At 37.3% G+C, this 26810-nt stretch overlaps 1 protein-coding gene across 1 annotated transcript in view; it reads left to right on the plus strand.

Annotated features, from left to right (window-relative positions):
- The window catches only part of LOC140155772 (X-ray radiation resistance-associated protein 1-like), a 72403-nt gene that overhangs the window by 2233 nt on the left and 43360 nt on the right, over window positions 1-26810 (plus strand). Inside the window, 5 exon segments of the mRNA XM_072178735.1 lie at window positions 10822-11054; window positions 11576-11602; window positions 11604-11721; window positions 12122-12219; window positions 18254-18399. Coding sequence (XP_072034836.1) covers window positions 10822-11054; window positions 11576-11602; window positions 11604-11721; window positions 12122-12219; window positions 18254-18399 — 622 coding nt within the window.

Consider the following 26810-nt stretch of genomic DNA (forward strand, 5'->3'; position numbering starts at 1 on the left):
ACATATAGTTTTCCATACTTTGAATACTTTGCAAAGGCTCAAAAATCGCTAAAATTGCGTTTCCACTGCTCAAGTGTCAAATCTGACCCTTAATATTTTCTTTGAATAAATGCGATATCTTTACATATTGGTTGTTTTTTAATTAGATTAGGCGCCATCATATTGCATATCAACATTATTTTTTAGTGATTAAAACATCTTTGTGTAATTCTAAAATAAATTGCACTTTCCATCAAAACGCTGTGAGCTACGTTGCCCCTTTTTAACACACGTTATTGGAAAGACGTAAAACAGAGGTATCAACATAGTTTGCAGTTTTTGAAAGGAAACACTCATAGGTTTTAAAAATAACAGTAAAAATCGTGATGGGCCATTCTTCGGTCACGTGTGTGACATAACTAGGGGTATTTCACACTAATGCTCCTGTGCCTGCTTTATAAATAAAACAGATAACACCATATCTTTTGCATGATAGTTACACTAATGTCTATACTTCTCAGAAATATTTTAATATTTTTTTTACGTTGTGTTATTTTTGTGTCAGGGGTCAACAAAGGGTCGGTCACGTGTGTGACATCAGACGGATGCAAGTTTTTGGATTTTAAAATTCATTTCTAAATTTCTGTGAATGTTAAAGGACCTACATATTCATACCAAATGTAGTAAAGCATTGATATCTTGCAATTACAATGACACCAACATTGACAAGAAACATTCATGCCTAGCTGTGTTAATTGAGGGTTTGATACTAAGCGTTTGGTAACGTGTGTGACATTTGGTTTTGTTCGTCTGAATGTCACACACGTTACCAAACTTTTGGGTGAACAATTAAAAGTATTTTATAAAAGCAAATTTGTTTCCAAATTTATTTATTATATGCCCTATAACCAACTAAATGTATTGTTTAGGGAAAAACAGTGAAGTGATGTCAACAATCACTTCATACAAACCTTCCAATAAAACTGAAATAACTGGATGGTGACACAGAAATCCATATTCTTAGGGGTAGGGGTAAAACATGGGTCAGTTTTTGCTCTTTTAAGAATATTTCAGGTGATGTTGAGCTAAAACTTTGTGTTTAGGTTCATTTTGTGATTTACTTTTATATGGCAACTACAAATCAGGTAAAAATTTCATGTTTGGATTTTTTTCTTCAATAAAGTCCATTTTAGCCTATTTGTGTGTACAATCAAGGTTTTATCACATTTGTGAGGACACAACCACAAAATGATACCATAGCAGCAAGGTATCAAGAATGTTGGTACTTATTTTGGTGTCAGTGGATAGAGGAGACCCATAGCTATACATTGATACCAAAATTCAACATCATAAGGTGCTCTTAATGGAATTCCATGGCGGAGTTTGTACGTCACACACGTTACCAAACTTGTCACACACGTGACCCCGGTCACGTGTGTGACTTGTTAATTATCATGAATTACATAAAAACTAAGAATGATAATTTCCATTTAGGAAGCTGGAATGGAGGGTATAATCAGTCTACCTTTTGACATAAAATATGAAGTTCAGTTAATAAAATCTTTTCTGATGGTAAAAACAATTGCATGTTTTTGGTCACGTGTGTGACATACAAAACCAATTAATTTGTTTCGTTAATTACGGGATAGTTGTGGTTTGAAAAATTTTTCAACAGTTCTGATTTGTTTTAGTGGCGTCATAACAGTATATTTTTCAGGAAATTAAAAAAACACAATTATAAAAAGTTAAAACTGCAGTAAGTGTTAAAATGGCCCAAAAACCATACTTTTAGACCCAAAATTAACAATTATGTTAATTTATGCAAATTAGGGTGTTAAATGATTAATTTTTCATAAAAATTATAGTTCTTAAAACTTTGAACTGTACTTGTCACAAAAAAGTTAAAAAATAAATGATACCTACAATTTGATTTTTTTCAAATTAGTTTCATTTTCTGAAGAATGGCCCGAATGCTGTAGCATTTTTGGCATAGAAATTTTGTAAACATTGAAATTTTGACCGACCATGTTAAGGTGGCTGTGTACTCTCAGACATGCATGTAGTAAAAGTGCAATAACTTTGTAATTATTCAAGCATAAAACATATAAAAGTATACATTTTTATGAAGGCAAGACATCAATAAATCTTAATATAAATACAGATTTGGGGTAAAACAACAATTTTGAAGAAAATCACAAAAAGTGAGTTTTTGGCAATATTTGTTAGGTACATCATAACAAAAAAAACACTCTTTCCAAAATATTTTATTTTGTTTTTAGCTCAATCTTGAGGCTCCATTACAAAAACGTTTTTTTTAGTTTTTTGATATTGGCCTTATTTTTGGAGATATTGACCATATAAGGCATCAAAATGAACTTTTTAAAATTCGAAAACGCCTATTTGCACAAAATGATGCCCAAAATCGGAAATAGACTAAATTAAAAAAAAATGAGAAAACCGTTTCTTGAGTCGATCATGCTTTTTACGATGATCATATTTGCTTACCTATAGATGCTGTATTTATTGAGTTATCGTGTACCTAAATCGTCATTTTTAATAACTACTACTAGTATTTGTTGTCTTGTCCTGTCTTGTCTTGTTCTTTATTGTGGACTTTAACAATGACCAAGATCTGGAATGATATAATGGTATAATGATATATAACTAACTGTAACATACTATACAATAACGCACAATCCTCTATGCCCCCCAAGTCCTTGAGTGTATTATTTTAGGTACCTGGATAATGAGCACATGTATATCAAGGACTGAGAAACAACAGCTAAGTATTTACAGTCTTGAGGCGCATGGGCGCCGGACAGAAGGGGCTGCGGAAGGCAGGCTTGGTGGTGTGTATGTTTCCTTTAGACCCGGAGAGTTGTGGGGTAGCAACCGTGACAATGCAGCTGTGGAAGCTGAGTGTCGCGGGTGGAAGAGGGTGGCGGATCCAGGGACAATGCTGGTCCAGGGGTGTTTGGTGCTGGTTGGGTTGTGGGTGTGTCTGGAGTAGGTGGGGCAGTGTTGTCCGTGGGTGGCATACCTGTAGTCACCTTGTTGGTCGCTGGGTGCAGATGCTAAGGAGGGTCTGCGAGGTAGTGACTGGTGGTGTAGGAGGGCAGATGAGATGATGGGGCTGGCAAGACACTGCAGGTGTATAGCGCCGCAAGAACTTCCTGTTACGTAAGGTTACTCGGCCAGAGCCATCTACGTGAACCACATATTGGTCAAACTGGCGCACCTCAATGACAATGCCTGTTTTGTCCCATTTGGTTGGGTGAGGGCGGTTTGATTCTGGACTCGTGACGTGGTCACCAATAACAAGGGGAGGAAGGTGTCTTGTGTGCTCGGAAAGCCGTTCTGCAATTTTCATGTGTCTGTTACGCAGGGCCTCTTCTCGGGCTGCCAGTGTCTCTCTCCATGTTGGGTGTGGTTCATAGCGACCGGGGTGTATGGGAATGAAATCACGTATGGGTCGACCAAACAGACACTGTGCTGGGGAGAGTTTAGTCCCTTTGTCTGGTGTATTTCTGTATTGTAACATTGCCCGTTGAAAGGAGTCAGTGTCTAGGTCTCCATTGGGGTTTGTGTTGTCAGTAAGAAGGCGTTTAACCGTTTTAACTGCAACTTCAGCTCTGCAGTTGCTGTGAGGGTAGGCAACAGATGATACACGGTGCCGGACTCCACAATTTTTGAGAAAGGTCTTGGTGGCGGTGGATGAGAACTCCGGACCACCATCAGAGGACAGCTCATCACTTATTCCATATGTGACAAATGTACGCCTGAGGCTGGAGATTAGGCCGTTTGATCCATCAGCTGCCCGTTCCACAATTGGCCAATTACTGTAGCGATCCACAATGACCAAGTAATTGTTGCCAGCAAGGTGGAAATAGTCAGCACATATCGACTGAAATGGGTACACTGGTGCAACAGGTGGGGTAGGTGGTGGATTGGGCTGTGATGGGGCCATACGATTACACTGAGCATCGTGTGCGCATGTGGTGGATATCGGACGTAATGCCTGGCCAAAAACTGAAGCTTCGGCACGCGAGGTCATGGATGAGATGCCCTGATGAGCTGAGTGGAGGGACTTCAGAACCTCAGGGCGGAGTGATGGGGGATAATAATGCGGTGGTTGTGCATGGCAGCGCCATCCAAAGAGTAGAGACCATCTCTCAGGCTGAAGTAATCTTGGAGATCGGGAGGCAACTCATGGCGTGATCCTGGCAGACCATCCTCAATTATTGACAGCAGCTTGGACAATGTCTGATCACTTGTTGTCGCCAGGCGCACATCGTCCCATGTGATAGACTTAAGGGCACTAAGGGAGGTGGACATAGCCGCCACTGCATCAGGCTCATGTGAACATGTGATAGATGTGGGCGATATGTGCGTGCGCATTCAAGCAGAGTGAGGGGAGGTATGTTGTATCGTGATGCAGTGTAGCAACATCATCTGGGAGGTACATGCCCTTGGACTTGCTGACGGGGTGGCGGGAGACTCCGTCTGCTGCTCTGTGGCGAACACCTGGAACATGGACTATACTGGAATCGAGAAGCGGAGTGATTTTTCCTTCAGGTTGCGAAGTCGTGGATTAGGGACATCCTCCAAGCATCTATCACCAAGGACCTTGAGGAGGGGCTTGTGGTCAACTGCAATGATCAGGTTATCGCAACCAAGGACGAAATGGCGTGCCTTATCTAATGCGTCTCGACAGCCAAAGCTTCCCCTTCTACAGGGTGGTAGCGGGACTCAGCAGGGGTTGTGAAACGGCTACCAACCAGGGTGACTTTCCACCCTGTCTTGCAGCAGAATGGGTCTGGTTTTGTGCATTGACAATGTTTTTGGAGCAACCAAAAGCCAATCCCAGTTTTGCTCCAATCTGTGGCAAGACACGTGGGCGAGATTTGTCAAAGATCTCGACACCTTTGGAGATTTCCTCTATGATGATCCGCTTTGATTCTTCAAACAGGTCATTGAGTTCCTCCGTCCATGTAAATGAGGTACCTGGGCTAAGTAGCGATCGGAATGGTAGCATCTTTTCCGCTGAGGCAAAGGCATAAGCTACTTGGTTGACCAGGCTATGCCAGGAGCGGATGTCAGTAATGTTGCGCTGGGTAGGGAACTTCTCAATGGCATCAAAGAGGCTGGGGCAAGGTCTCACTGATGAGGGGGATATTTCAAACCCTGCAAATTCAACAGTGTCTTTGGCAAAGACAAATTTGTCTGGATTAAGGGTGATACCGCTTGCGACCACATAGATCTAGCCAGCGGACTGCCTGGGAGAAAGACTCTTTAATGTTGTAAGACCACAGCAGTGTGTCATCCACACATTTTGTTTTGTTGGGTATGTCAGTGATGATCTCGTCAGAACGACGAGTATAACCATCACCAGAGGCAAGGTATCCTTGTGGTGCAACACGGTATCTGTACCGCCCCATGGGGTTATAAATGTAGTGAGGTGTCTATCCTCTTCATGCAGTGGTACGCTGTGATACCCATTCCACGCATCAAACACTGTCTTTTTTGTGCTGTGAGGGACAGATCTTGCCTGAATGAAAGGAGACTGTGTGTGGTGGGTTTTGAGTTGCGTGCTTGTTAAGGGGCTGAAAGTCAACAGTGCGACGTGGTTTACCATTCTTTTTGGGGCAGATTACCATCCTGTGGCACCATGTCACTGGCTCACCGACAGGAACTGGTTCAATGACACCGAGGCGAACGTCTTGGTCAAGGCCAGCCTTGACATCCTCCCTCCAGTGTAGGGGTACAGGGATAGGGGTGTGATACGCGACTGGCTTGGCAGTGTTGTCAATCATGAGGCGGAGGGGCGGGCCCTGCATCATTGGTAATGGCTGGTGTTCACATGTATTAAAAGTAGATGATGCATAATAGTCAAGCAGAAAATTTTCAAGTCTTCCACGGTTCTCCTCAGTGGTTGGAAATGGGGGTGTCACTGGGGGTGGTGGGGGCGCTTGGCGTTGGGGGCAAGCGCATGGGGCAGTAAGGGATGACCATGAGTTTAGTTTAGGGTCAGTTGCTGACTGGTCGCTGTTTGCTATCCCGGATGCACACGCCGGCTGAGTTTCTCCAATTGTTGGGAATCTGTCTGATATCAGCCCTAGGTCAATACATGCCTGCTTACTTAAATACAGATTGTCATTTGTGTCTGTGAAATAGACAATTTGGCGTGTTTGTAGGGTAGTACCATCTTTTGTTGTACCCGAGATTCTAAGAACAAGTGCCCCGAGGATGCGTATGCCTTTGTTGTCAGCGGCACTCATTTTCATAGTGACCGGTGTGAGATGGTGGGTTTGCAGACCCATGCGCTGGAGGAGTTTGGTACCTGCCAGACATGACTGACAGCCAGTGTCAGCTATTGCGCGGGAGTCGGCAGTACGTGGGGCGCGGGGCAAGTGAAGGCGGAGCGTATCATAGTCTGAAGGGAGCGCACGAATGGCTACATCTATAAGGGGTTGGGGATCAGATGCCCGCGTTCCCAAGTTTTACACAGATTATTATAGACATGATGGTCAAGATTGATCACAGGACTACCTCCTGCATCTAAACTACATAGGTTAGAGTCATTAAACACATTAGAGTCATTGTCAATGCTGCAAAGTGTGTCAAATATGGCGCTTTCTGTGTCTGTCGTGCCTTTTCTTTGATTAGTAGGTTCTTTGAATGTCCTTTGCGGCCGCCACCGCTGCAAACTGCGCCAAAGTGGCCCCGAACACTGCATTTTCCACACACATGGCCAAATGCAGGGCATGACTGCTCACGGTCCTTGCGACGTGTGCCATGTGACTCTTTACGACCACAATAGTTGCAAATGTGTCTTTGATGAGTGTTATCTGCCTTCTTCATTGAGCGGTAGCTACTTGTGGCAGCAGTGGAGGCTATGTTACCTTGTAGGCGGGCGGCGGATCGTTTCCCGCTCTCTTTTGCCTCTATGTAGCTGACAGTTTCTTCTAAAGTCATGTTCTGTTTCTGCTCCCCAAGGAGCTCCAGTTGAATTTCCTCGTCGCTGATGCCACGAGAGATGGCGTCCTGTAGTACATGCTCACTATAGTCAACATTCTGGTTGCAATTTGGGCAGGGCACAATGAAATTACACACCCCTGCCTGGCCACGAAGACGGGCGGCAAAGTTCCGTATCCGCTCATCTCTGTCTTGTCGCATGTCATGTAGCTGGACACGTGAAACCATGATATTTTCTTGACGAACAGCGAGTGTTTTCATGGCTTTCAAGACATCCTCTTCAGGTTTCCCAGTGAGTGTGATGCCCCCATTTGTGCGTGTTAAATCCTTGCGGAGGGGGGTCATCGCAGCATTCAAGGAGCTGGATTACAATGTTTGCACCAGTTATTTTGGTGGCAGTTTTGTAGTCATTCCATCTGGAGAGGAAATATGTCCATTCTCTGATGTGCCCCCGAGGGACACTGTAGGGCGTTTAACCTTTTCAGTTTTTGCACCACCTGGTTGGGGTGGCGTGTCGTGTTGTTTGCCATGAAGATTGAGTAGCGCAATAGTGAGTTCAGGTGTGGCGTCCTCTGGTGTGACGTAGTCACACGAAGTGATCGGGCATGCTATGCCTGGCATTTTGATACTGAAGGCGTTCAGGGTCTTGACTTGAGCTAGCTGGAATATGTCTTGGTCATTAATAACTACTACTAGTATTTGTTGTCTTGTCCTGTCTTGTCTTGTTCTTTATTGTGGACTTTAACAATGACCAAGATCTGGAATGATATAATGGTATAATGATATATAACTAACTGTAACATACTATACAATAACGTACAATCCTCTAATTTTACCGAGAAAATGAACATTGAAATAACGTACCAGTGATCGAACCCCATTTATATTAGAATTAACCAACATAACATTCTAACATTCGCAAATCACATCAAAAACATTAAAAACCCGTGAACTACGTTACTGTGAGCTATGTTACGCACTCATTTATGCATCTTTAAAACTTCTATGAAATGGTGAAATCGGTGTTACATTTCACTCAAGTGATCTTTCGTTTGCTTTTTATGACCTTGGATTTTAAAGTAAAACTAGCCCATTTTAGAAGTAAGGCCAAAAAAAAAAGGTTTGTCTCAAAGCTCACGAGAAATTTAAAACAAATGCGAAATGGTATTTTGAGAAAAAGTCTGATTTTCGCAGATTTTTTTCTGGAAAAAACTATAAATTTTTTTTTTTTGAAATAAAAAAATTTCCAGATTTGTTTTTTGTCAAATCGTGAAATTTTACAAAAGCGTGTGAAAGCTTTGAGACGAACCTTTTTTTTTTTGGCCTAATGTAGCTCACATTACATTGAGTTTTAGTGTTAAAAAACATCATGACTTCCTGAAAGAAAAATATACAAGTGGTGTTGACAATCTTTTACATCTGAAAGTAGTGATACATTTGCGTCTATACATTTGCTCTTAAAAAACACAAAAATCAGGTCTTTTTGAACAACTTTTATTTTTACAATTTTTACAGTGGATTGGCACCGGATTTTGTAGAATGAGCGTAGAGTATATTTGACATAAAACTGTTAAAATAAGACTGTTTTGTTGCCCCAAACGGCAAAATCTGAGCAAAATAGGTTGCTAAAAAAAGAAATAATTGGACTTTGCTATATCAAGCCTGTATGCCATTATTGCCATATGCTCACTTTGCTCAATAACGGGCAGTGATTGGTTCATTACATGCTAACTGACAGCTAATGAATATTCATTATTCTATCAGGAGTGCTGAAAACTAGTAAATAAATAAAATAAACGATATTAAAGAGATAAATAATGAAAATAAAAACCTAATAATTAATAAATTAAGTAAGAAAATGCAAAATTAAAATAAATAAGAGTAAAACAAAAATATAAAGCAAATAAATTTTAATAAAATCAAAAATGAAATAAAAAAAATTATGAAAACTCCAAATAAAATAAAATAAGAAAATGCAAAATTACTAAATAAGAGTAAAACAAAGAATAAAAGAAATACATTTGAATGAACTAGATAAAATCATAAACCAAAAAATTTTCTGATAAGACTTGCCATATAGGTGTGCATGGGGGACTTGATAATTTTTGTGCCCCCCTGTCAGTTGTTTGTTTTCATTGTAATTTAACCTGAATATTATGTATATTATCATTTTCAACACATCTGTGAAATTTTGTATGAAAATTCAAATTTTAAAGTGGTAAAAATGTGCTAATTTTGTGCTAATTTTGGTCAAATTTTGCCATTTTGAGCCCATTTTAGCCCAAAACCATGATTTTTCCCAAGCGTTAACAAAAAAGTGCATTATCCCAGGAAATAAGTAAACTGGAATTGATAATGTGAAAAGGGTGAAAGTTTTTGTCAAACCATGTTTCCCTTTTGTCAGAAGATGAATTTTGGGTCAAAATTGACTTTTTTCCCAAAAATGCCCCTTTTTGACCCATTTTTTGACCAAAATGATGATTTTTCTGAGGGCATATCTTAAAGAAAATAGTAAAAAGTGAAGTCAATGTTGCATTCTGGTTCCTAAAGCATTGAATCTGTTGTCAATGCAAACTAGAGCATCTGAAGAAGATTAATTTTGGTTTTATTCATCATTTTCTCCAAAAATGAATTTTCAGTGGCACAGATTTAGGGCCTTTTTATTATCAAGTAAATAAATAGCTATGTGCAATATTTAAAAAATTTCACTGATTCTCTATATTTTCTTGGAAATTTTTTGCGACGGCCTATTTTCTATATTTTTTTGACATGGATTGCGTTGCAGATCATTATGGATTCTTTGATTTTGGCTGTGGATGCACTGGTTTGCGTGCATATTTACACAATATTTGCGATGGACGTGATCACATCATTGGTATATCTGTGTCAAGGGTGAAAATAAGAGAGCTTGAACCAGGGGTCACTTTGGCAAAAAAAGTGGCCCCTGGTTCACCAAGATTAGGAAGATTCAGGGGCCATTTCCAATTACCAAGGGGCCAATAAAAATAAAGATGTGCTGGATGAGTTAAATAAGCACTATTTGCTTGTAATTGATATTTTTGGTTCCAGGGGCCAGTTTTGTGAGAAAAGTGTCCCCTGGTCAACTAAAATTGAGATGAACCAGGGGCCATTTCAGAGTTCTGGGGGCCAAATGGCTCCTGTCTCCCACTTAATTTCACCCCTGATCTGTGTGCTATAATATTTACAGTAAATTCTTGGCCAAACTGGAACACTATAAACGCTAGTGGCTCCGCGATAAACACACGCGAATATAGCGCGGTACAGAAGAAAGCATACACGCGCCTTACATTGCGTACACGCTTAGTACGTTACATGGACGCAGCGCGCATGTTCTAGTTTGGCCAAGAAATTACTGTAAATATTATAGTTAAATTTAGTGAAGTAAGCTGGTTACATGTAAAACGTGGGACTAAATTGTATGGACATGATGGAAGAAAGAAAGAAAAGGAGAGAAAACAGATTATATTTTCTATACTTTTTTTAAACATGGATTGCATTGATTTTGGCTGTGGATGCCCTGGTTTGCGTGCATATTTACACAATTGCGATGGACGTGATCACATCATCGGTATATCTGTGTGCCACTGCTAGTTAAATTTAGTGAAGAAAGCTGGTTACATGTAAAACGTGGGACTAAATTGTATGGACATGATGGAAGGAAGAAAGAAAGAAAAGGAGAGAAAATATTATATAAAAAAAGGAAGAAAACAGACCGACATAAACAAATTTACTCTGGTCAGTGTCGGGAATAGTCAGATCGAGCTTGTTGAATGAATATTTTCTACATGTCATAAGTACTTTTATATCATCTTGTTATTAATTTGTTTTATTTTATTTGTTTTAAAGGTGGCGCATGGTTAGTTGCACAGAGAGCTGAACAGAAGAGACACTTTGAAGCTGTTCTTAATGTTAAACCACCCAAAACATATGCGCAAATTAAAGCAGAGAGAAAACAAAAAGAGAAAACAGAAACTATTCAGAAGGAGACAAAAGAAACATCAGGAACTCAACCGCCACCAGGATCAGCCAATTTTGTTGAGGGCACTGTCACTGAGGGGCTATTAGATGGATTTTTCTTGGTAAGTTGTTTCAAGAGGCATGTGAAAAGTTATCTTAAGTTTTTATCATCAACTGAAAAGTTTTTATTATCAACTAATCCTTACACATTTATTTCAGCAAAAAATTAACTAATTCTGTTATGTTTTATTTAAAACTTAAAACTGCCCTGTTTTATTGCCCTGAACTTGGTCTCTTGCTTATTACCCATTACAATTACATTACATATAATGGTCATTTTCACAAGAAGGGGTGTAACTTCTTTCTCTCAGGGTCAAAATTTCAAAATGAGTTGGCATGAGCATTTCTACTAAAGTTATTTGTGGAAAGGTGTAAATTATTAAAATTTTATCATTCTGTAGCTCTATTTCCATAGCTTTTTACACATCCATAGGAATGAAGTTTAGCTCTTCCAGTTTAATAATCGGTGTTCATTGATTATGATTGATATATTAAAGTGTAAATTATTGAGAATTTCATGAACACAATAACAAGCCTTTTAAAATCTAAAAGAGGATCATATCTTTCTCTTTCTTATTTTCAGCTGAGAAACTGTTGTGTTGAAGATCCTTTCGGATGTTTGTTCTGTTAATATTTCTGGCAAAGAGTTAACAGATGCCAAAGAGGAGGATTTCACCTTATTTGATAATGTGGCTTATGTAAATGCGGGAGAGAATTTATTACCCTTTGGTAAGTTGGCAAAAATGTTGTTGGTGTTGGATCATTTCTATACATCACTTGAAAATGGCGCCATTTTGAAAATCATCTTGGATTCCCTGGAGTAAGGATAAGAAATCATTGTTGAGTCAATCATGTAAACTCATAATTAAAATTGACATCAAAGAAAGCATGCATATTATGAAGGTTTATGTAGCACTGTCTTATTGGCACAATAAAAAGCAGTACCCTTGAAAGTTTTTATCACGAAAAGTTTTCCATAAAAATATCACCACAATTTGTGTTGTCCAACTCCCCAATTTATTATGTCTATACATTTCAAGGACACTAAAAACCCAAATTGAGTGGGTATGTGACGAAACAAGCTGTCCATTGTCTAACTTACGCACTTTGTTCTTATTTGTCTTTACAGAGGCTTTTAGAAATTTTCCTATAGTAAGAGAATTAGAATTACCCTTAAATGGTTTAAGGGCACTTCATATAGACTTAGATGACTACCCACATTTAGAGGCAAGTATTTTTTAATGTGTGTGGAGTTTGGAATAATTGTGTGTGTACAATTGTAAGGTCCTGTATATAGACCTTGTCTCTAGCTCACAAAGTTGCAATGCATTATACCAAATTTGTGTCTGTCAAAATACCTCACTTGCTTGTTCCATACAAAATCAAAATAATTTTGGCTAATTAATGATGCTTTATGCTCTTTGAATTGGTCCTAAAAGGGGCACTTTGTGATCCACAACCTCATCCCCCAACTGACTCCAAAAAGTTGAGATTTTTATACCATCAGAACCTAGAATTACCTCATGATTGTGTGCATAAAGCTTTCTTGCAGATTTGGTATTTTGACAAAGATATCAACTAAGTTGTATTTTAAGGCTGTAATTATGCATAACTACAGTAAAATTAAGCATTTCTTGGCCAAACTGGAACACTATAAACGCTAGTGGCTCCGCTATAAACACACACGAATATAGCATGGTACAGAAGAAAGCAAAGCATACACACGCCTTCCCATTGCGTACACACTTGGTACGCTACATGGACGCAACACTCATGTTCCAGTTTGGCCAAGAAATACTTAATTTTACTGTAGCAAATTCAATGTCTGAATCAACAGAAATTTTGGAAATAAGCTTTTTTCGAGGATATCTATTGAACCATATCCTAAAAAAGTATCCTAATATCACAAAATACCCCTTTAAAATGCATATGGAAAAGTTTTCCTATGAAAGTCTCTTTAAAGAAATTATACTCGACTCCAGTGTGTGCACGCTGTGTGTACAGAAGCGCTCGAGGTCAATGCACAATGCATACATTACCACACAGCACACTAAGCAGGGCTGTACGGAAGAGGGTATGGTTTTTCCTACTGTACGACTGCATTTTGTAACCAATCAGATTCCTTTTTAGTGTGTATTATCTGGCAAAGTATTTCTAGGAAATATCGTGTGAGCCAAGTCAATCGGACTGACTATTATCAAGTGAGGGCCGTCTATAGCACGCTACTTTAATAACACGGGGTGCATGTTAGTGTATTTCGCAGTAAATTGAGTGAGATTTTGGGAATACCTTGCGGTGTTTAGTGCTCCTGTACGACGAGGTCTTTCATCAGATTTCCTTGAAAATCGGGGAAAGTAGAGTTTAATATATACATGAGACAATTAAGAGTGAGCCAAAAAATAAAAGACTTTCCCTTTATAATAATTGAAGTTGAAAGTGAAAAAAGACAATTTTCTCCCATTGCTTAACTGTGGGACCCCTTTTATTGTCTCGCCTGAATGTTCAGGGAGAGACTTAGTAATCACTATGGTGTGTGTGTGTCCGTGTGTGTGTGTGTGGGCGTGTGTGCGTGTGTGCGTGTAAAAGAACAAAAAAAGCTTGTGAACGCGTTATCTTGAGAACCGTAAGTGCTATGATGATGAAACTTTATAGGGGTAGCATGACCAGAGGGTGTCGACCTGATTAGATTTTGAGCGCAAAATATGGTAATTAAGTACCTAATTTGCATAATTTATGCGTAATAAGCAAAATACCTTGTGAACAGATTATCTGGAGATCCGTATGGGGTACAGTGACGTAACTTGGTGGGGAGTAAGCGTGGCCAGATGTTCTCGACCTGATTAGATTTTCAGCGCAAAATATGCTAATTAAGTACCTAATTTGCATAATTTATGCGTATTTGATGCGTATCAAGCAAAAAAAACCTTGTGAACAGCTTATCTGGAGATCCGTATGGGGTACAGTGACGTAACTTGGTGGGGAGTAGCGTGGCCAGATGTTCTCGACCTGATTAGATTTTCAGCGCAAAATATGCTAATTAAGTACCTAATTTGCATAATTTATGCGTATTTGATGCGTATCAAGCAAAAAACCCTTGTGAACAGCTTATCTGGAGATCCGTATGGGGTACAGTGACGTAACTTGGTGAGGAGAAGGGCCAGAGGTTCTCGACCTGATTAGATTTTGAGCGTAAAATATGGTAATTAAGTACCTAATTTGCATAATATATGCGTAATAAGCAAAATACCTTGTGAACAGATTATCTGGAGATCCGTATGGGGTACAGTGACGTAACTTGGTGGGGAGTTGCGTGGCCAGAGGTACTCGACCTGATTAGATTTCCATGAGGTCAAAGGTCACATACAAGGTCAAAGGTCAACTGAGGTCACCAAATCTTTTAATAATTAATTTTCAACTGTGCATCACATATCCCAATAACAGCTTGATCGGTCATGTAATTAAGGAAATATGACGACTTTAAGATAGTCGCTTTCTTTGTAAAGTATAGCAAAGTAGCACTTTCAATGAGTGATAACTCGTAAAGGAAGCATCTTTCTGTTTTGATTTATTTGATGAAATAGTTCTTTGGTATTGCCAAATTTGATTTTTCAGCGCAACATACTTTTTTCCAATTTCGTGAGGTCAAAGGTCACATACAAGGTCAAAGGTCAACTGAGGTCACCAAATCTTTTAACAATTAATTTTCAACTGTGCATCACATATCCCAATAACAGCTTGATCGGTCATGTAATTAAGGAAATATGACGACTTTAAGATAGTCGCTTTCCATGTAAAGTATAGCAAAGTAGCACTTTCAATGAGTGATAACTCGTAAAGGAAGCATCTTTCTGTTCTGATTTATTACTTTGATGAAATAGTTCTTTGGTTTTGCCAAATTTTGGAAGGTCATTACGGGTCATCCGAGGTCACTCAGGGGTCATCTGAGGTCAAGTTATTAAAAACTCGTATGGGCATGAAACTTGGTGGGTACAGTCATCATTTAAAGCCAAATTTTGGAAGGTCATTTTGGGGTCACCAGGGGTCATCTGAGGTCAAATTAGTAAAACTGTCGTATGGACATGAAACTTGGTGGGTACAGTCAACATTTCAAGCCAAATTTTTGGAAGGTCATTTTGGGGTCATCTGAGGTCAAATTAGTAAAAACTGTTGGATGGACATGGAACTTGGTGGGTACAGTCAACATTTAAAGCCAAATATGTGGAAGGTAATTTCGGAGTCACCAGGGGTCATCTGAGGACAAATTAGTAAAAACTTCGTATGGGCATGAAACTTGATGGATACAGTCAACATTTAAAGCCAAATTTTTGGAAGGTCATTTCGAGGCCACCAGGGGTCATCTGGGTCAAATTAGTAAAAACTGTCGTATGGGCATGACACTTAGCTCGAGGGGTACAGTCAACATTTAGAGCCAAAATTTTAGAAGGTCATTTCAGGGCCACCAGGGTCATCTGAGGTCATATTAGTAAAAACTGTTGCATGGGCATGAAACTTGGTGGGTACAGTTACCATCGGCCAGATAATCGTGCCCAGCCGATAACATAAATTCATTTACCTCTCTACCAACAGTTATCGCAAAAGCAGGCGTCACAAAAGCAGGCGAGACTCGTGGTTCGAGAACCGCCTTGTTTGAGTAAAAGAGACTACTTTTCCATATGTTTACAAAACTTTGTGAAATTGGCCAAAGATGATACAAATTTGAAAAACATGTTGGTTGAAGTAATAACCTGTTGCTCGAGGGAAGAAACTACAATCTCTGAAAAAAGGGAACTTATATGAGAAATTATGTTCGGAAGTAATAAGAAATAAGAAATTGGTGCCGACACAATGTTGATGTTTATTCGGCAGTATGGTCCACTGTCACATTTGTCATTGTTAACATGATTTGGTCATGATTTATTACGTTAAATCCAGGAAGTCTACAACATATCAGGCAAAGTCTGATTTGAACCATCATAGCTGTCGCTAAAAACTCAGTCGCACCCCGGGGTCGCACCATGCATGTGAAGAAAACAATTAGAACATATCTGTTTTGGACTGGTATTTTGTAGTGTGAGATCTGAAAGGTTCATCACATCTATTTATAGGGCTGCCTTTTAATTTTAAAAAAACCAGTTGTGTATGAGGTAAAATAGCATTTTGAGCTTTTTAGATCAATGAGATTATGCTGTATCTGTTTTGATGTTCACTTGTGAGAAGAAAATGCTTTAAATGAAGGTCATAATTGTACATGGCAGGATGGATAAGCCATAGTTGAAATGATGATGTCAATAATGAGATAGTAGTATGAAGATCAGGGAAAAAAGTTCATTTTGGCATTTGCGAGGATAGCTAGGCAATTCTAGTGCTAAGACTTGCTAGGGCATCAAGGCAATCACATGCTAAAGAATACACCCACAGTTACACATCTTGAGGGGCACCAAGGCAAAGGAGTGGGGGCACCCAAGGCAATTACCTTTGGTGCCTCTGGTTATTTTTCCCCTGCTGTATGATCCTAGCAACAAAAACAAATGTACATATGTATTTCCAAATGAGAGGTAATTGAACCATTCTTATGTGTAGAACTTGGGGTTCTGTGGTAATTGTCTGTTGGATATTACTTGCTTTTAATTTTACCCACAAAACTTGTAATTTTATTAAAAAAGTAAATAGCTCAACAATGGCAGGCACAATGATTTTTAGCAACTTTTTTACACATTCATCTATACCATGTCTATTCGTGCCACCATGGCAGTTCCGGGATGACGGTGCGTTGTTTTAACACTACAGTATGTTTTGATTCCCACTATCAACAATTTAACAAATCTATATGACCCACACCACATAGAGAAATTAAAATTATGTGAGACTGCCCTCTGTTGTCAGGTTGATTTGTAATTAGCTCATCAGATGTGTGGCCTATCTGTTTCTGATTAAAATATGGTATTGACAAAGTATAGGCTATAAATAAATCAATCTTTTAATGAAATATTGCAATTTACCATAAATAGATGCTGTGGCGATGAAAATGAACTTAAGGGTAGATTGGTTTGGGTAGGGAGGTGTAGCTGAGAATCTGCAAGTGGACCTGGTACTCTACCAATTTTTCAAGAAATTGGGACCCATCAATATACCATGTACCATTGAAAGCCAGAATTTTTAGCCAAATTGTCAAAATTTTTACAGTATTCCCCCAACATTTTTGGTAAATTCTGAGAAAAAAATTAAAAAATAGAAAAAAAAATTACCCATCCATATGGCTTACTAGGGGCCATCAATATTTGAAAGGTCAAAAGGCCGAAAATGCGACCAACGTTTGCGGCACATCCCCATATGGTCATTTGAACTGATACCCAAGGAATTTGAGAGTACTTTAGTTCTCAAGAGCTGAGCTGAGCTGTTGTGTATTATTTTATACCTGAATTTAAGATCTCAAAATTGTCATATAGTCTATCTCCCATGAACCACCTGTAGATCTGTAACAGGCAAGTGAAACAACAGGTTCAATGCAGGCTTTGATCATTTTTGTCTCTACTTTTTATTTCCTGATAATAGACCAAGGTCAAGTTTTTCTTGCACAAGTAGTATGTCGGATTTGATTTTGTGCATGAAAATGTGGAATATATTAATTTTGATAAATCAATATTATGACCAAGTACACTTGTTACACATGTATTAATTAAGCTGTATATTCTCATGCCTATGGTAATTAAATTGTTAGAAAATAAAATATTGTATATGACTGAATTGACTGGAACCAGGACAAATGTGCCTAAACCACACTATACATTTTAATTTTCACTGTCATTTGGACAGTGTGAGTAAAAATTTACATATTTTGATATAAAATTGGATAGATTGAGCCCATATTTATTGGTCTCGCTATGAGTTTTAAAATATAATATTTTAAAACTCATAGCGAGACCAATAAATATTGGGTGTAAAGCATCTAATTATCATTTATTTTGTTTTGGATCCAATATTTTTACACACTTGGATTCAACAAAACATAATAATGGTATGTTAAAATGTCATCAGCATTTAATTATAATAAGCAGTGCCAGAGGGCTTTAACCTTTCGGCATTTAAAAATAAAGAGCTGGCAAAATTATTGCTTTGTTTGAAGTTAACATTTTGCAAAGCAAGCTACATTATGAAATATGCAACAGGTTTTGTTGTAGAAACATAAAAAAAATTCAACATGAAGTATGGGACTGTAATGGATATATTGTAATGATAATTTTGCCTCCTTTTCCCCACACAGGTACTAGATTTATCCTACAATAACTTATCCAAAGATGATCTGTTAACTCTGGGTCTTTTACCCAAGTTAAAAGTGCTATATTTGACTGGTAACCAGTTACACTCAATACCTGCCGACATCGCTAAACCCTTCAAAGTAGATGCAGGGTAAGTTTATTATGAATTACCAACAAGTACTATCAGTGATTTGCTGAATGAACATTAAAAGGATTTAACAAAAGCAGATGCTTCCATATTTAAATGGAAGAAGTATAGCAAATGTTAGAAATAAACCATACGTACCGCCACTTCCAATGTATTGCAACACACAATTGAGTAGGGCTTAATATTGATTGGCACAGCACCTACGTGAACTGTATTTGTGACCCATCACATCAAAACCCACTACTTCGCGGCTGGCTTCATTAGCAGATAACAATGAAAGAAGATGATAAAATACAAAGAAAATAAAAAGAAATCTGAGCTTGTTTTGCCTCATAAAATATTTTTACTGTATCTGATTTTAACAAGTAAGGTGTCATTTTCAAGCTAAAAAGCAGCAGTTTATCCTAGTTTTTAAATCTCCATTTTCATTTCTGCCGCGAAGTGGTGGGTTTTGATATGATGGGTCTCATTTTGTCTTTTGTGCAACTGACACGTTTTGGTGAATTTGCATGGGCGTAGGTTATAAAAGGAAGCATATCGCCCCTTGAAATTCTACGCCATGTATTTCTATGGGCAAAAGTGGCAAAAGTTTTCTGCTGATTTTTATATTGACTTCAAGTAGCTAACTTGTGAATCACTGGCAGAATTTCAGTCTTATAAAAAGTAAATAGAAGAGCACACATTGCTGATTTAATCAAATGAATTTTTCTAAAACGAATTCTTATGAAATTCACTGTCATTCCACTTTTTAGAGGGGGCAAGTAGCAATCTGATTTGTAGATGTGTAGATATATTACTTTATTTTCTAGTTTTTTAAACAAGAAACTGTGCCTCTTGAGGGGTTGGACATACAATTGAAAACTACCTTTTCAGGAGTGACTTGGTAAAAAAAAAGGCCACAAATAAAACCCTGTTTTACGGGCCGACCATTTTGGGAGAATTCTTTTTTACTTTTTGCTAGAATCCCGTTTTGGGGTCAAAATTGATTGATTTTGACTGAAAATTTTTGAAAAAAAGTTCAGAACATTTTCAAAATAAGTTTGCAACAAAATTATCAAATTTTCAAGCTTTTGGTGATATTTTAGGGTCATTTTAGCCTCCAGAAAAAAAACCACAGACCAACTGCCTACTTAAAAAGCCCCACCGCCCGTAAAACGGGTTTTTTTTCGTCACTTTGGCTAAATTGATTTCTCTTGCATGTCACTTGTATATAAATGACGATGTAGACAACAGCAAACTTTAAATGTTCTTATAATACATGTATACAAAATCTAATTCAAATTTTGTGAAATTTTGCTGGTTTCCATGCCAACCTGGAAGGCTTGTCATTTCGCAAAGGTATGATGTGCCCAATTATCTCTTTCAGTTTATAAAAACTACTATGTGAAGATACCTTTCAAATGATGACTTATTTGCAATGATTGGATCATTGTGAAATTTTGACAAAAAGTTTGCTAGTTTATGGAATTGCCCAGTGACTTCTTTTCTTATGATTCTGTGGTATACATAATAGCTCATAATGTTTCATTTATTGATACATTCGCATTTATTATCTCTTTAACTCTTTAATGATCATTTTGACCATATTGTGTACGTGTTGTAGTCCATCTCCAGGATAATGTCTATATAATACTCGTAGTTTGCAGATTTTTATATGCACATTGATGAAAAACAGGATCCACACTAACAAGTAAAAACATACTGGCTTTGTCTTCTTTTTCTTTTGTGATTTTCACACACAAAGACAAATCGACTTTTCTTACCAAAATGCAATTTAAATTAATTATCTTCCCATCCCATTTTTTATCAATATTCCCTATATTTTAATTTTTATATTTTAACAAGTTCATATGCATTGCATTCCATCACAGATGTTAATTGAGATATTTCGGTTCAAATTTGTTTGTAAGGATTCCCCTTTTTTTCCTTTTGGAAAAAACATGATATTTTCTGGTGAGAATATGCATCACATGTGCAATTTTAATTTCAATTGCATCATTACAGAATGTCTTGATGAAATATATTATATGATATGCACTTTGTCTATGAATTTGACTTTGACTTCCAAAAGCTAGACGTGGCTTCTCCCTCATAACCCATATGAATATTAACTAAATGTAAGTAAGTGTCAATTAAGAACCTGTCTCACTCAAACAATTAAGAGCTAAAAGCAACCATTGAAATTATTTATATGTGTACATCCATATCAAAATGATGCACTTATCGGCTACTACATGTGTTGCTTTTTTCATAATAGCTAGGAATAAATACCAGACTCATCTCAAGTGGAGATCAATTTAAATCATCCCCAAGTCACATAGTTTTGGATTTTCTCTGTATTCCTAAACCATCTAAGACTATGACCTCTAACTTTAGATGAGTGTGGTATTTATTCCTAGCTATAATATTATAAAAGGAGACACATATAGCAGCCAACAAGTGCATCCTATTGATATGGATGTACATACATGTATTGGTTGCAAGCATGAAAATGTTTTGTGCATACTGCATAGGGTAAAAGTCCATGGTTATTTTACATTTTCTAGTTTTTATCTGCATTTTTTTCAATTTTTATTCCCATAGGTCAAGAATAAAATGAATGGGAAAATGATTTACAAATTATTGAATTTACGATGTTTGACCAATATTAGCAATGATTGTACTTTGATATGAGCTGTGTTGCATGAATGTTTGTTTAAATTATGAGCTTGACAGTCTGTTGCTGACAAGTGACAAGCAGCGGTCTTAATGTGGCCTATATTTTAAGTGAGTGATGAAATGAAAGACATACTGAGGCAGATACAAGCAAGTGATTAAGAGAGAATGAGACAAAGCAATACAGTTCAGGTAGTAGAGATGATGAAAAAAATACAGACTAATAACAATAAATCACTTATGCTTAAATTATTGCATTTTCCTGTACATGTTTATAAAATGTGGAGTAAAATTCTAATATTATTCAATGCATGAGACAATAATTTGTGAAAACTGGAAAAAAAAGGAGAAAGAAAATGGATATTGTTTCAAAAAAGGTCGCATGTCATGAATTGGTCATCTTTTGTGTAACATAATGTAAAATGAGGAAAATATCACCAATTTTGATTCAATTCAACACAACTTTTAATAAATACATTTTAGACCATTATAAGTATATATTTCTGGAAAGCTTATATTACAAGGATGCCAAATCAACAAAATATAACATCATAATACAGGGTGGGTAAGAAATATACAGGGTGGAACATCAACAAAATTAGCATCTTTCTTGTCACAGTGAACCCCATATTTTTCTTTTCTGAAAGCTATGTAGCTCAAAATAAATATGGATTCAGAAAGACATTTCATGGGTCCTTCAAACAAATTAGGAAGAAAGAGCTTAATATCCCTTGTGTTAAACATACAGGGTGGTCAAAAATTGTAAAATAATTTTACAATTTTTATGACATTTATCAATCAAAACTTTTTTCCTCCATTTCTGGCACTAAAACTAATAGCATAATTGAATTCCTCATCAAATTTCCTTAAAAATATGTGTACTTTTGAATAAGCAGGATGACTCGGGGCAAAGATGGGCCATTTAGAAATGTCAGAGCATTATGTGTACACTTTGTACAGTAACATATAGGAAAAACTGTCTTAATTAGCATTTAATTAGGCAATTAATTAGTTACATCTTTTGTTACAGTTGATCTACTATAAGGTAGATCTACAATCCAGAATGATATATGGGCAAGTTGTGGTCCATGCTAGTTGTACTTTTTAAGATACAAAGGTTTGAAGTTTGCCATATTTTCACAATTTTGTGTACAACCCTATGGGGCTCCCCCGCCCCAGCTCCCCCGCCCCGGCTCCCCCATTGACTCATCTTACATATTGAAGTATAAATCTCAAAGTAGTTGTCCAATTGACTTGGGTTGTTTTGTATTTGACAAAGAACATAATTATCTACAAAATGACACCAAACTTTCCACAATAGGTATTATACTTTTAGAATAAACCAAACTTGAAGTGTGAAGAAAGCATTTTCATGTTACGGCTCCTCCATTTTTGGGTGACCTATTTGTGACATGCGACCAAAAGCGTAATTTAAATGGGATCATAACATAACAACAACACACATTCAAACACATCAACATAGCCAGCCTTTTAGTAAGTGTGTGGGGGAGAGGCAAGTCAAAATTTTGTCCCTGTTTGTCAATTTTGTCCAATTTAGTTTTTTTAACAACACTTTGCTCTTTGTCGTCCCCATTGTATCCCTGAAAATGATTTGAGTGGGGTGCCAATTTCAGGCATGAGAATTTTCAGTTTTAAAACTGAAGTCAAAATTTCCGCAACTTTATTATTTAATTTCAGCCTGGTTTTGGTACTTTTTGCCCAATTATGTGCACATTTTCATTTTTTTTAGGAAAGTGCAGTCTCATGCCTGCAATTTGCCTCCCTGGCCCGCCCTGGCTATGCCACTGTTCCCCCACACTGTTCAAGTATACTTTTCATTTTCTAGTAAGTGATTAAAGTACAATATAATTCCAGCTCTAATATGGCTGTATGTCTGTGTTATCTTTAATCCCCTGCTGTCCAAACTGTATAGATCTCTTTGTTCCAGTTTCTCTCTTGATTTTCTTTATTCTGCCTCACAGGTTCTGCCTCTTCTGTATGCTTCTTTCTCTCTCACTCTATCTGTTTTGTTGTTAACCTTTTGTTGTTCCTTTTCTTTATTTACATTAGCCCTTTAACCAAACATACATGATCTTTCTATCCCTAAGGGCTATCTCATACCCCACTATTATTGAAAATAAACAAACTACATGGCCAAAAACATCTTTTTAAATGTATCAATTACTTATAGGAGTATTGCTTCATTGTGCAGACTGCATGATTTGACCATTGGACAATGGGAATATTCATTTTAAATTGGGCCATGCAAGAGCAATCATGCAGTACTTATTAATTAATCAAATAAAATGGAACTAAGACTTGCTATTGATTGTATAAAATAATTATGTTGGTGTTATTGGTAGTATTCATTGCCATGATTAATGCTAGAATTGAAGAAAAAGTATACCCCTACTGGTGAATAGCATACTGCATGTTTACACTATACACACCTTTTCGTTGTGTGCAAAAAATGCCACAAAAAGTGGAGTAAGGTTTTTCATTTTCAATATTGGCAGGTATTCATTTTTTTTTAATTGCTTATCTTGTGAAATATGACACTATGTCACTTTAATTGCATATATGGGAAGAATTTCCACTGGAGATCTAAATTTCTTAAAATGGAAATCAATGTCCTTAGATTCAATGGTGCTCTCCAGGATAAAATTGGGGGTTCAAAGAAAATGAGTAACATATAGCAACAAAATTTTCAAACTACTTTTTTGTTTAATCATGAAATGAAAGGAATAACTCATATTATTGGGCTAAATTAAATTAAAGATATGTAAATAGTGCTCTCAATTTGCACACAAATATAAAGAATAGAATAAAAATTACTACAAAAGGCAGAAAAAGTTGAAAATTTTGATAAAGAAAAGAAATGTTAAAAATAACTAAAAATATATGTTAGTGTGATAAGCTGTTGGTATTGTGAAGGTCTAGAACTAAAAATGATGTATTGTTTTGTTAAAAAAATTAATAAATGATCACATCACTCAACTGTGAGGTCTACATGTGCATGGCACATATACATTTAAAAAATAATACCATTTACTATTATAGTCCATATACCTTCCTCGAGTCAGTGAAGTAAAATTCAATTTTGAGATTTTCTCAAAAACTGTTAATTTTTGCAGGAATCTTGTTATGCTAGTTGGATCATTTTTCCTTTCTGAAAATGTATACTTTTATATACTTCTCATCATTGCATTTAGAGATACAATGAAAAATAATATCTAAATTAGTGGCTTGAGAAAGGTATACAGACTATTTCATTTATTCATTTTCATTTGTCTGTTTATCCATTCGTTCGTTACTTCATTCATATTTCAACATTGTGTATGCCTCCCATTTTTATTATTATGAGAATTTCAGTAGGATAATAATTAGTATACATTTATTATGTAATGCAATAATCACAAAATTGAAGTCTGTCTCAATTTGTTTTTTTGCCATTGTTGACTTTTGTTAACATCTATATAAATAAAAGGAAGGTTGCCCATCTTGTGCGCGAGTGTTCTCCGAATTGCCTGGACTTTCGGCTTTGATTTAGTGGTATATTGATCGGGTACATATTGCCATTTTTCCATCGGACATTCGTTTTTGCACACATTGACGGTAACTAAGAGAATAACATAAAAAACTGTCGTGTTGCTATGCAAAATCGATCGCAGTGGCATTGTGGGTAATAAGGACAGTGTGAACTGCGTAATAATATTTCCATTAAAAAACCATACGCAGAGCAACATTTCCCCGTTTTCTGCCAACTGCGAGGTGGCCAAGAAATGATTCAGGCTATCTATATGCACAACAGCGCATAATTTAATAATGATCTTACGAGCTTTTCGTCCCTACGCAGAGCTACGAGCCCCATTTTCCGCCACTGCATCGAGGTTGGCAGCCAAGAAATTAAGGCTACGACGCGTGAATCAGGTCTTTGCGTCATCACTAAGGTAACGTAGGAAACAGTGGTCTGGTAGTCTAGAGTGGTGATAGTGCCTGCGTGGAGATCCGGGGTGCAGACAGTCAGTGTAATATTTGGTTAAAACCGGCCAACTTTCCGTGCCGGAGAAATAGAATCGAAAAGAAAGTAGGACAAAAACTGAAAAGGTAGGCCTACTATGGATGGGTTGTGGGTACAGGGTTGTGGATTAGAGTAAATAAATAAATAAATAATTCATGAAAAAATGAAGCTAAAATAATGAGAACATAATTAAATGCAAACGGGAAATCACACGCTAAGCAGGAAATATGAAAAATGAGAACAAATAATTATGTAGAAAAAAAGCCAAAGCTAAAAGGACAAACGTAAGAAAGGGTATTTATTGGAACAAAATAGATCTATGTAGAAGAAACTGAAACGAAAAACTGAAACGAAAAGAAAAAGGAGACAAAAAAGATAAGGGTTATGGTTACAGTAACTAAATGAAACGGGAGCAAAATAAAGAAGGAACGAAAAAAACTAATCAGGAAACGTAAGAAAAAAAAGCTAAAATTATATTAAAACTAGATTTCGCGGTTCTCGGGTTGGGCGGTTCTCGTGATAGGCCTATCTCTAATTACCCAACACCCGTTACCCATAATACTTGTCGTAACCTTTCAAACTACTACGATATGCGTCGCTCAATGATTAATCAACTCTGTTAATGTTTTGTAGCTGTGACGCTTACTTGGTAGGCTACCCATAATCTGAAAACCCATCGTTCGCCTCTTTCAAACCCTGTCCTGCTACCACATTGGAGGACCCCAAAATACCCCTAAATACAACCCAAACGGGTTATACCATAACTGATGATTTTTATGTTAATCCTGTCTTGAAAATAGGCCTATTGGTCCGATGAGATGCACCTGTTAGTCACACTGTAATGTTTTTCCGATGCGGGCACTGTACTCCGCGCACACTCCCGTTGATACTCGCGATAAGCGCACGCGAAAGCACGCGATAGTGCACCGGTGAACGCGAAACGCGCGAACGCGATAGCGCGCGGACAGAGGACGGACACGCCGTAATTAGTATTAAGATTAAAGGAAAGAAAGAAACTAATCAGGAAACGTAAGAAAAAAAAGCTAACATTATATTAAAATTAATCAGGAAATCCGGAATCAGAAAAGAGAAGCTAAAATAATGGGAACAGAATTAACATGGAAACGGGAAATCACAAGCTAACCAGCATATAAAAAAGAAGCTAAAAGGAGAAACGTAAGAAAGGACAGATTTATAGAAAATAATGGGAATGCGGTTAGGCCTAAATAAATAAATAACATGGAAACGGAAAATCACAAACTAAATAGCATTTTTTTTAAATGGGAACAAACTAGGCCCGGAAACTAGGCCCATGTCGAAGAAACTGAAAAGAAAGAAAGGTAAATGGAACTGCCAGAAGGGACAGGTTTAGAAAAATAAATTTTACCTTTTCAATGATTCTACCTTTTCAGTAATTCTTCCTGTTTTAGTGATCGCTCCCATTTACTCATCTAGCGGGGACCCGCGCGGAGCGCGGGTATCCCGCTAGTTCTACATATTCCTAGTAGAAAGCACTAATTTGATCTGGCTGCCACAAGTATTGGAATCTCATTTGATAATTCATGAGCTGTCTGTCAATATTTTATTATGACTCATTCCAGTTGGTCAAACTGCGCAATTTGTCACAAATGGACCATTGTTCACAAGCAATTGTAGTTCAGCTTAATTAACATTTTATGAAAGAAATAGCACTCAGTAGTTAATTTTAAGATTGGACTTAAATTATGTCTCACAGCCT

The sequence above is a fragment of the Amphiura filiformis genome, chromosome 6 (genome assembly GCF_039555335.1).
Source record: "Amphiura filiformis chromosome 6, Afil_fr2py, whole genome shotgun sequence".
Classification (NCBI taxonomy): domain Eukaryota; kingdom Metazoa; phylum Echinodermata; class Ophiuroidea; order Amphilepidida; family Amphiuridae; genus Amphiura; species Amphiura filiformis.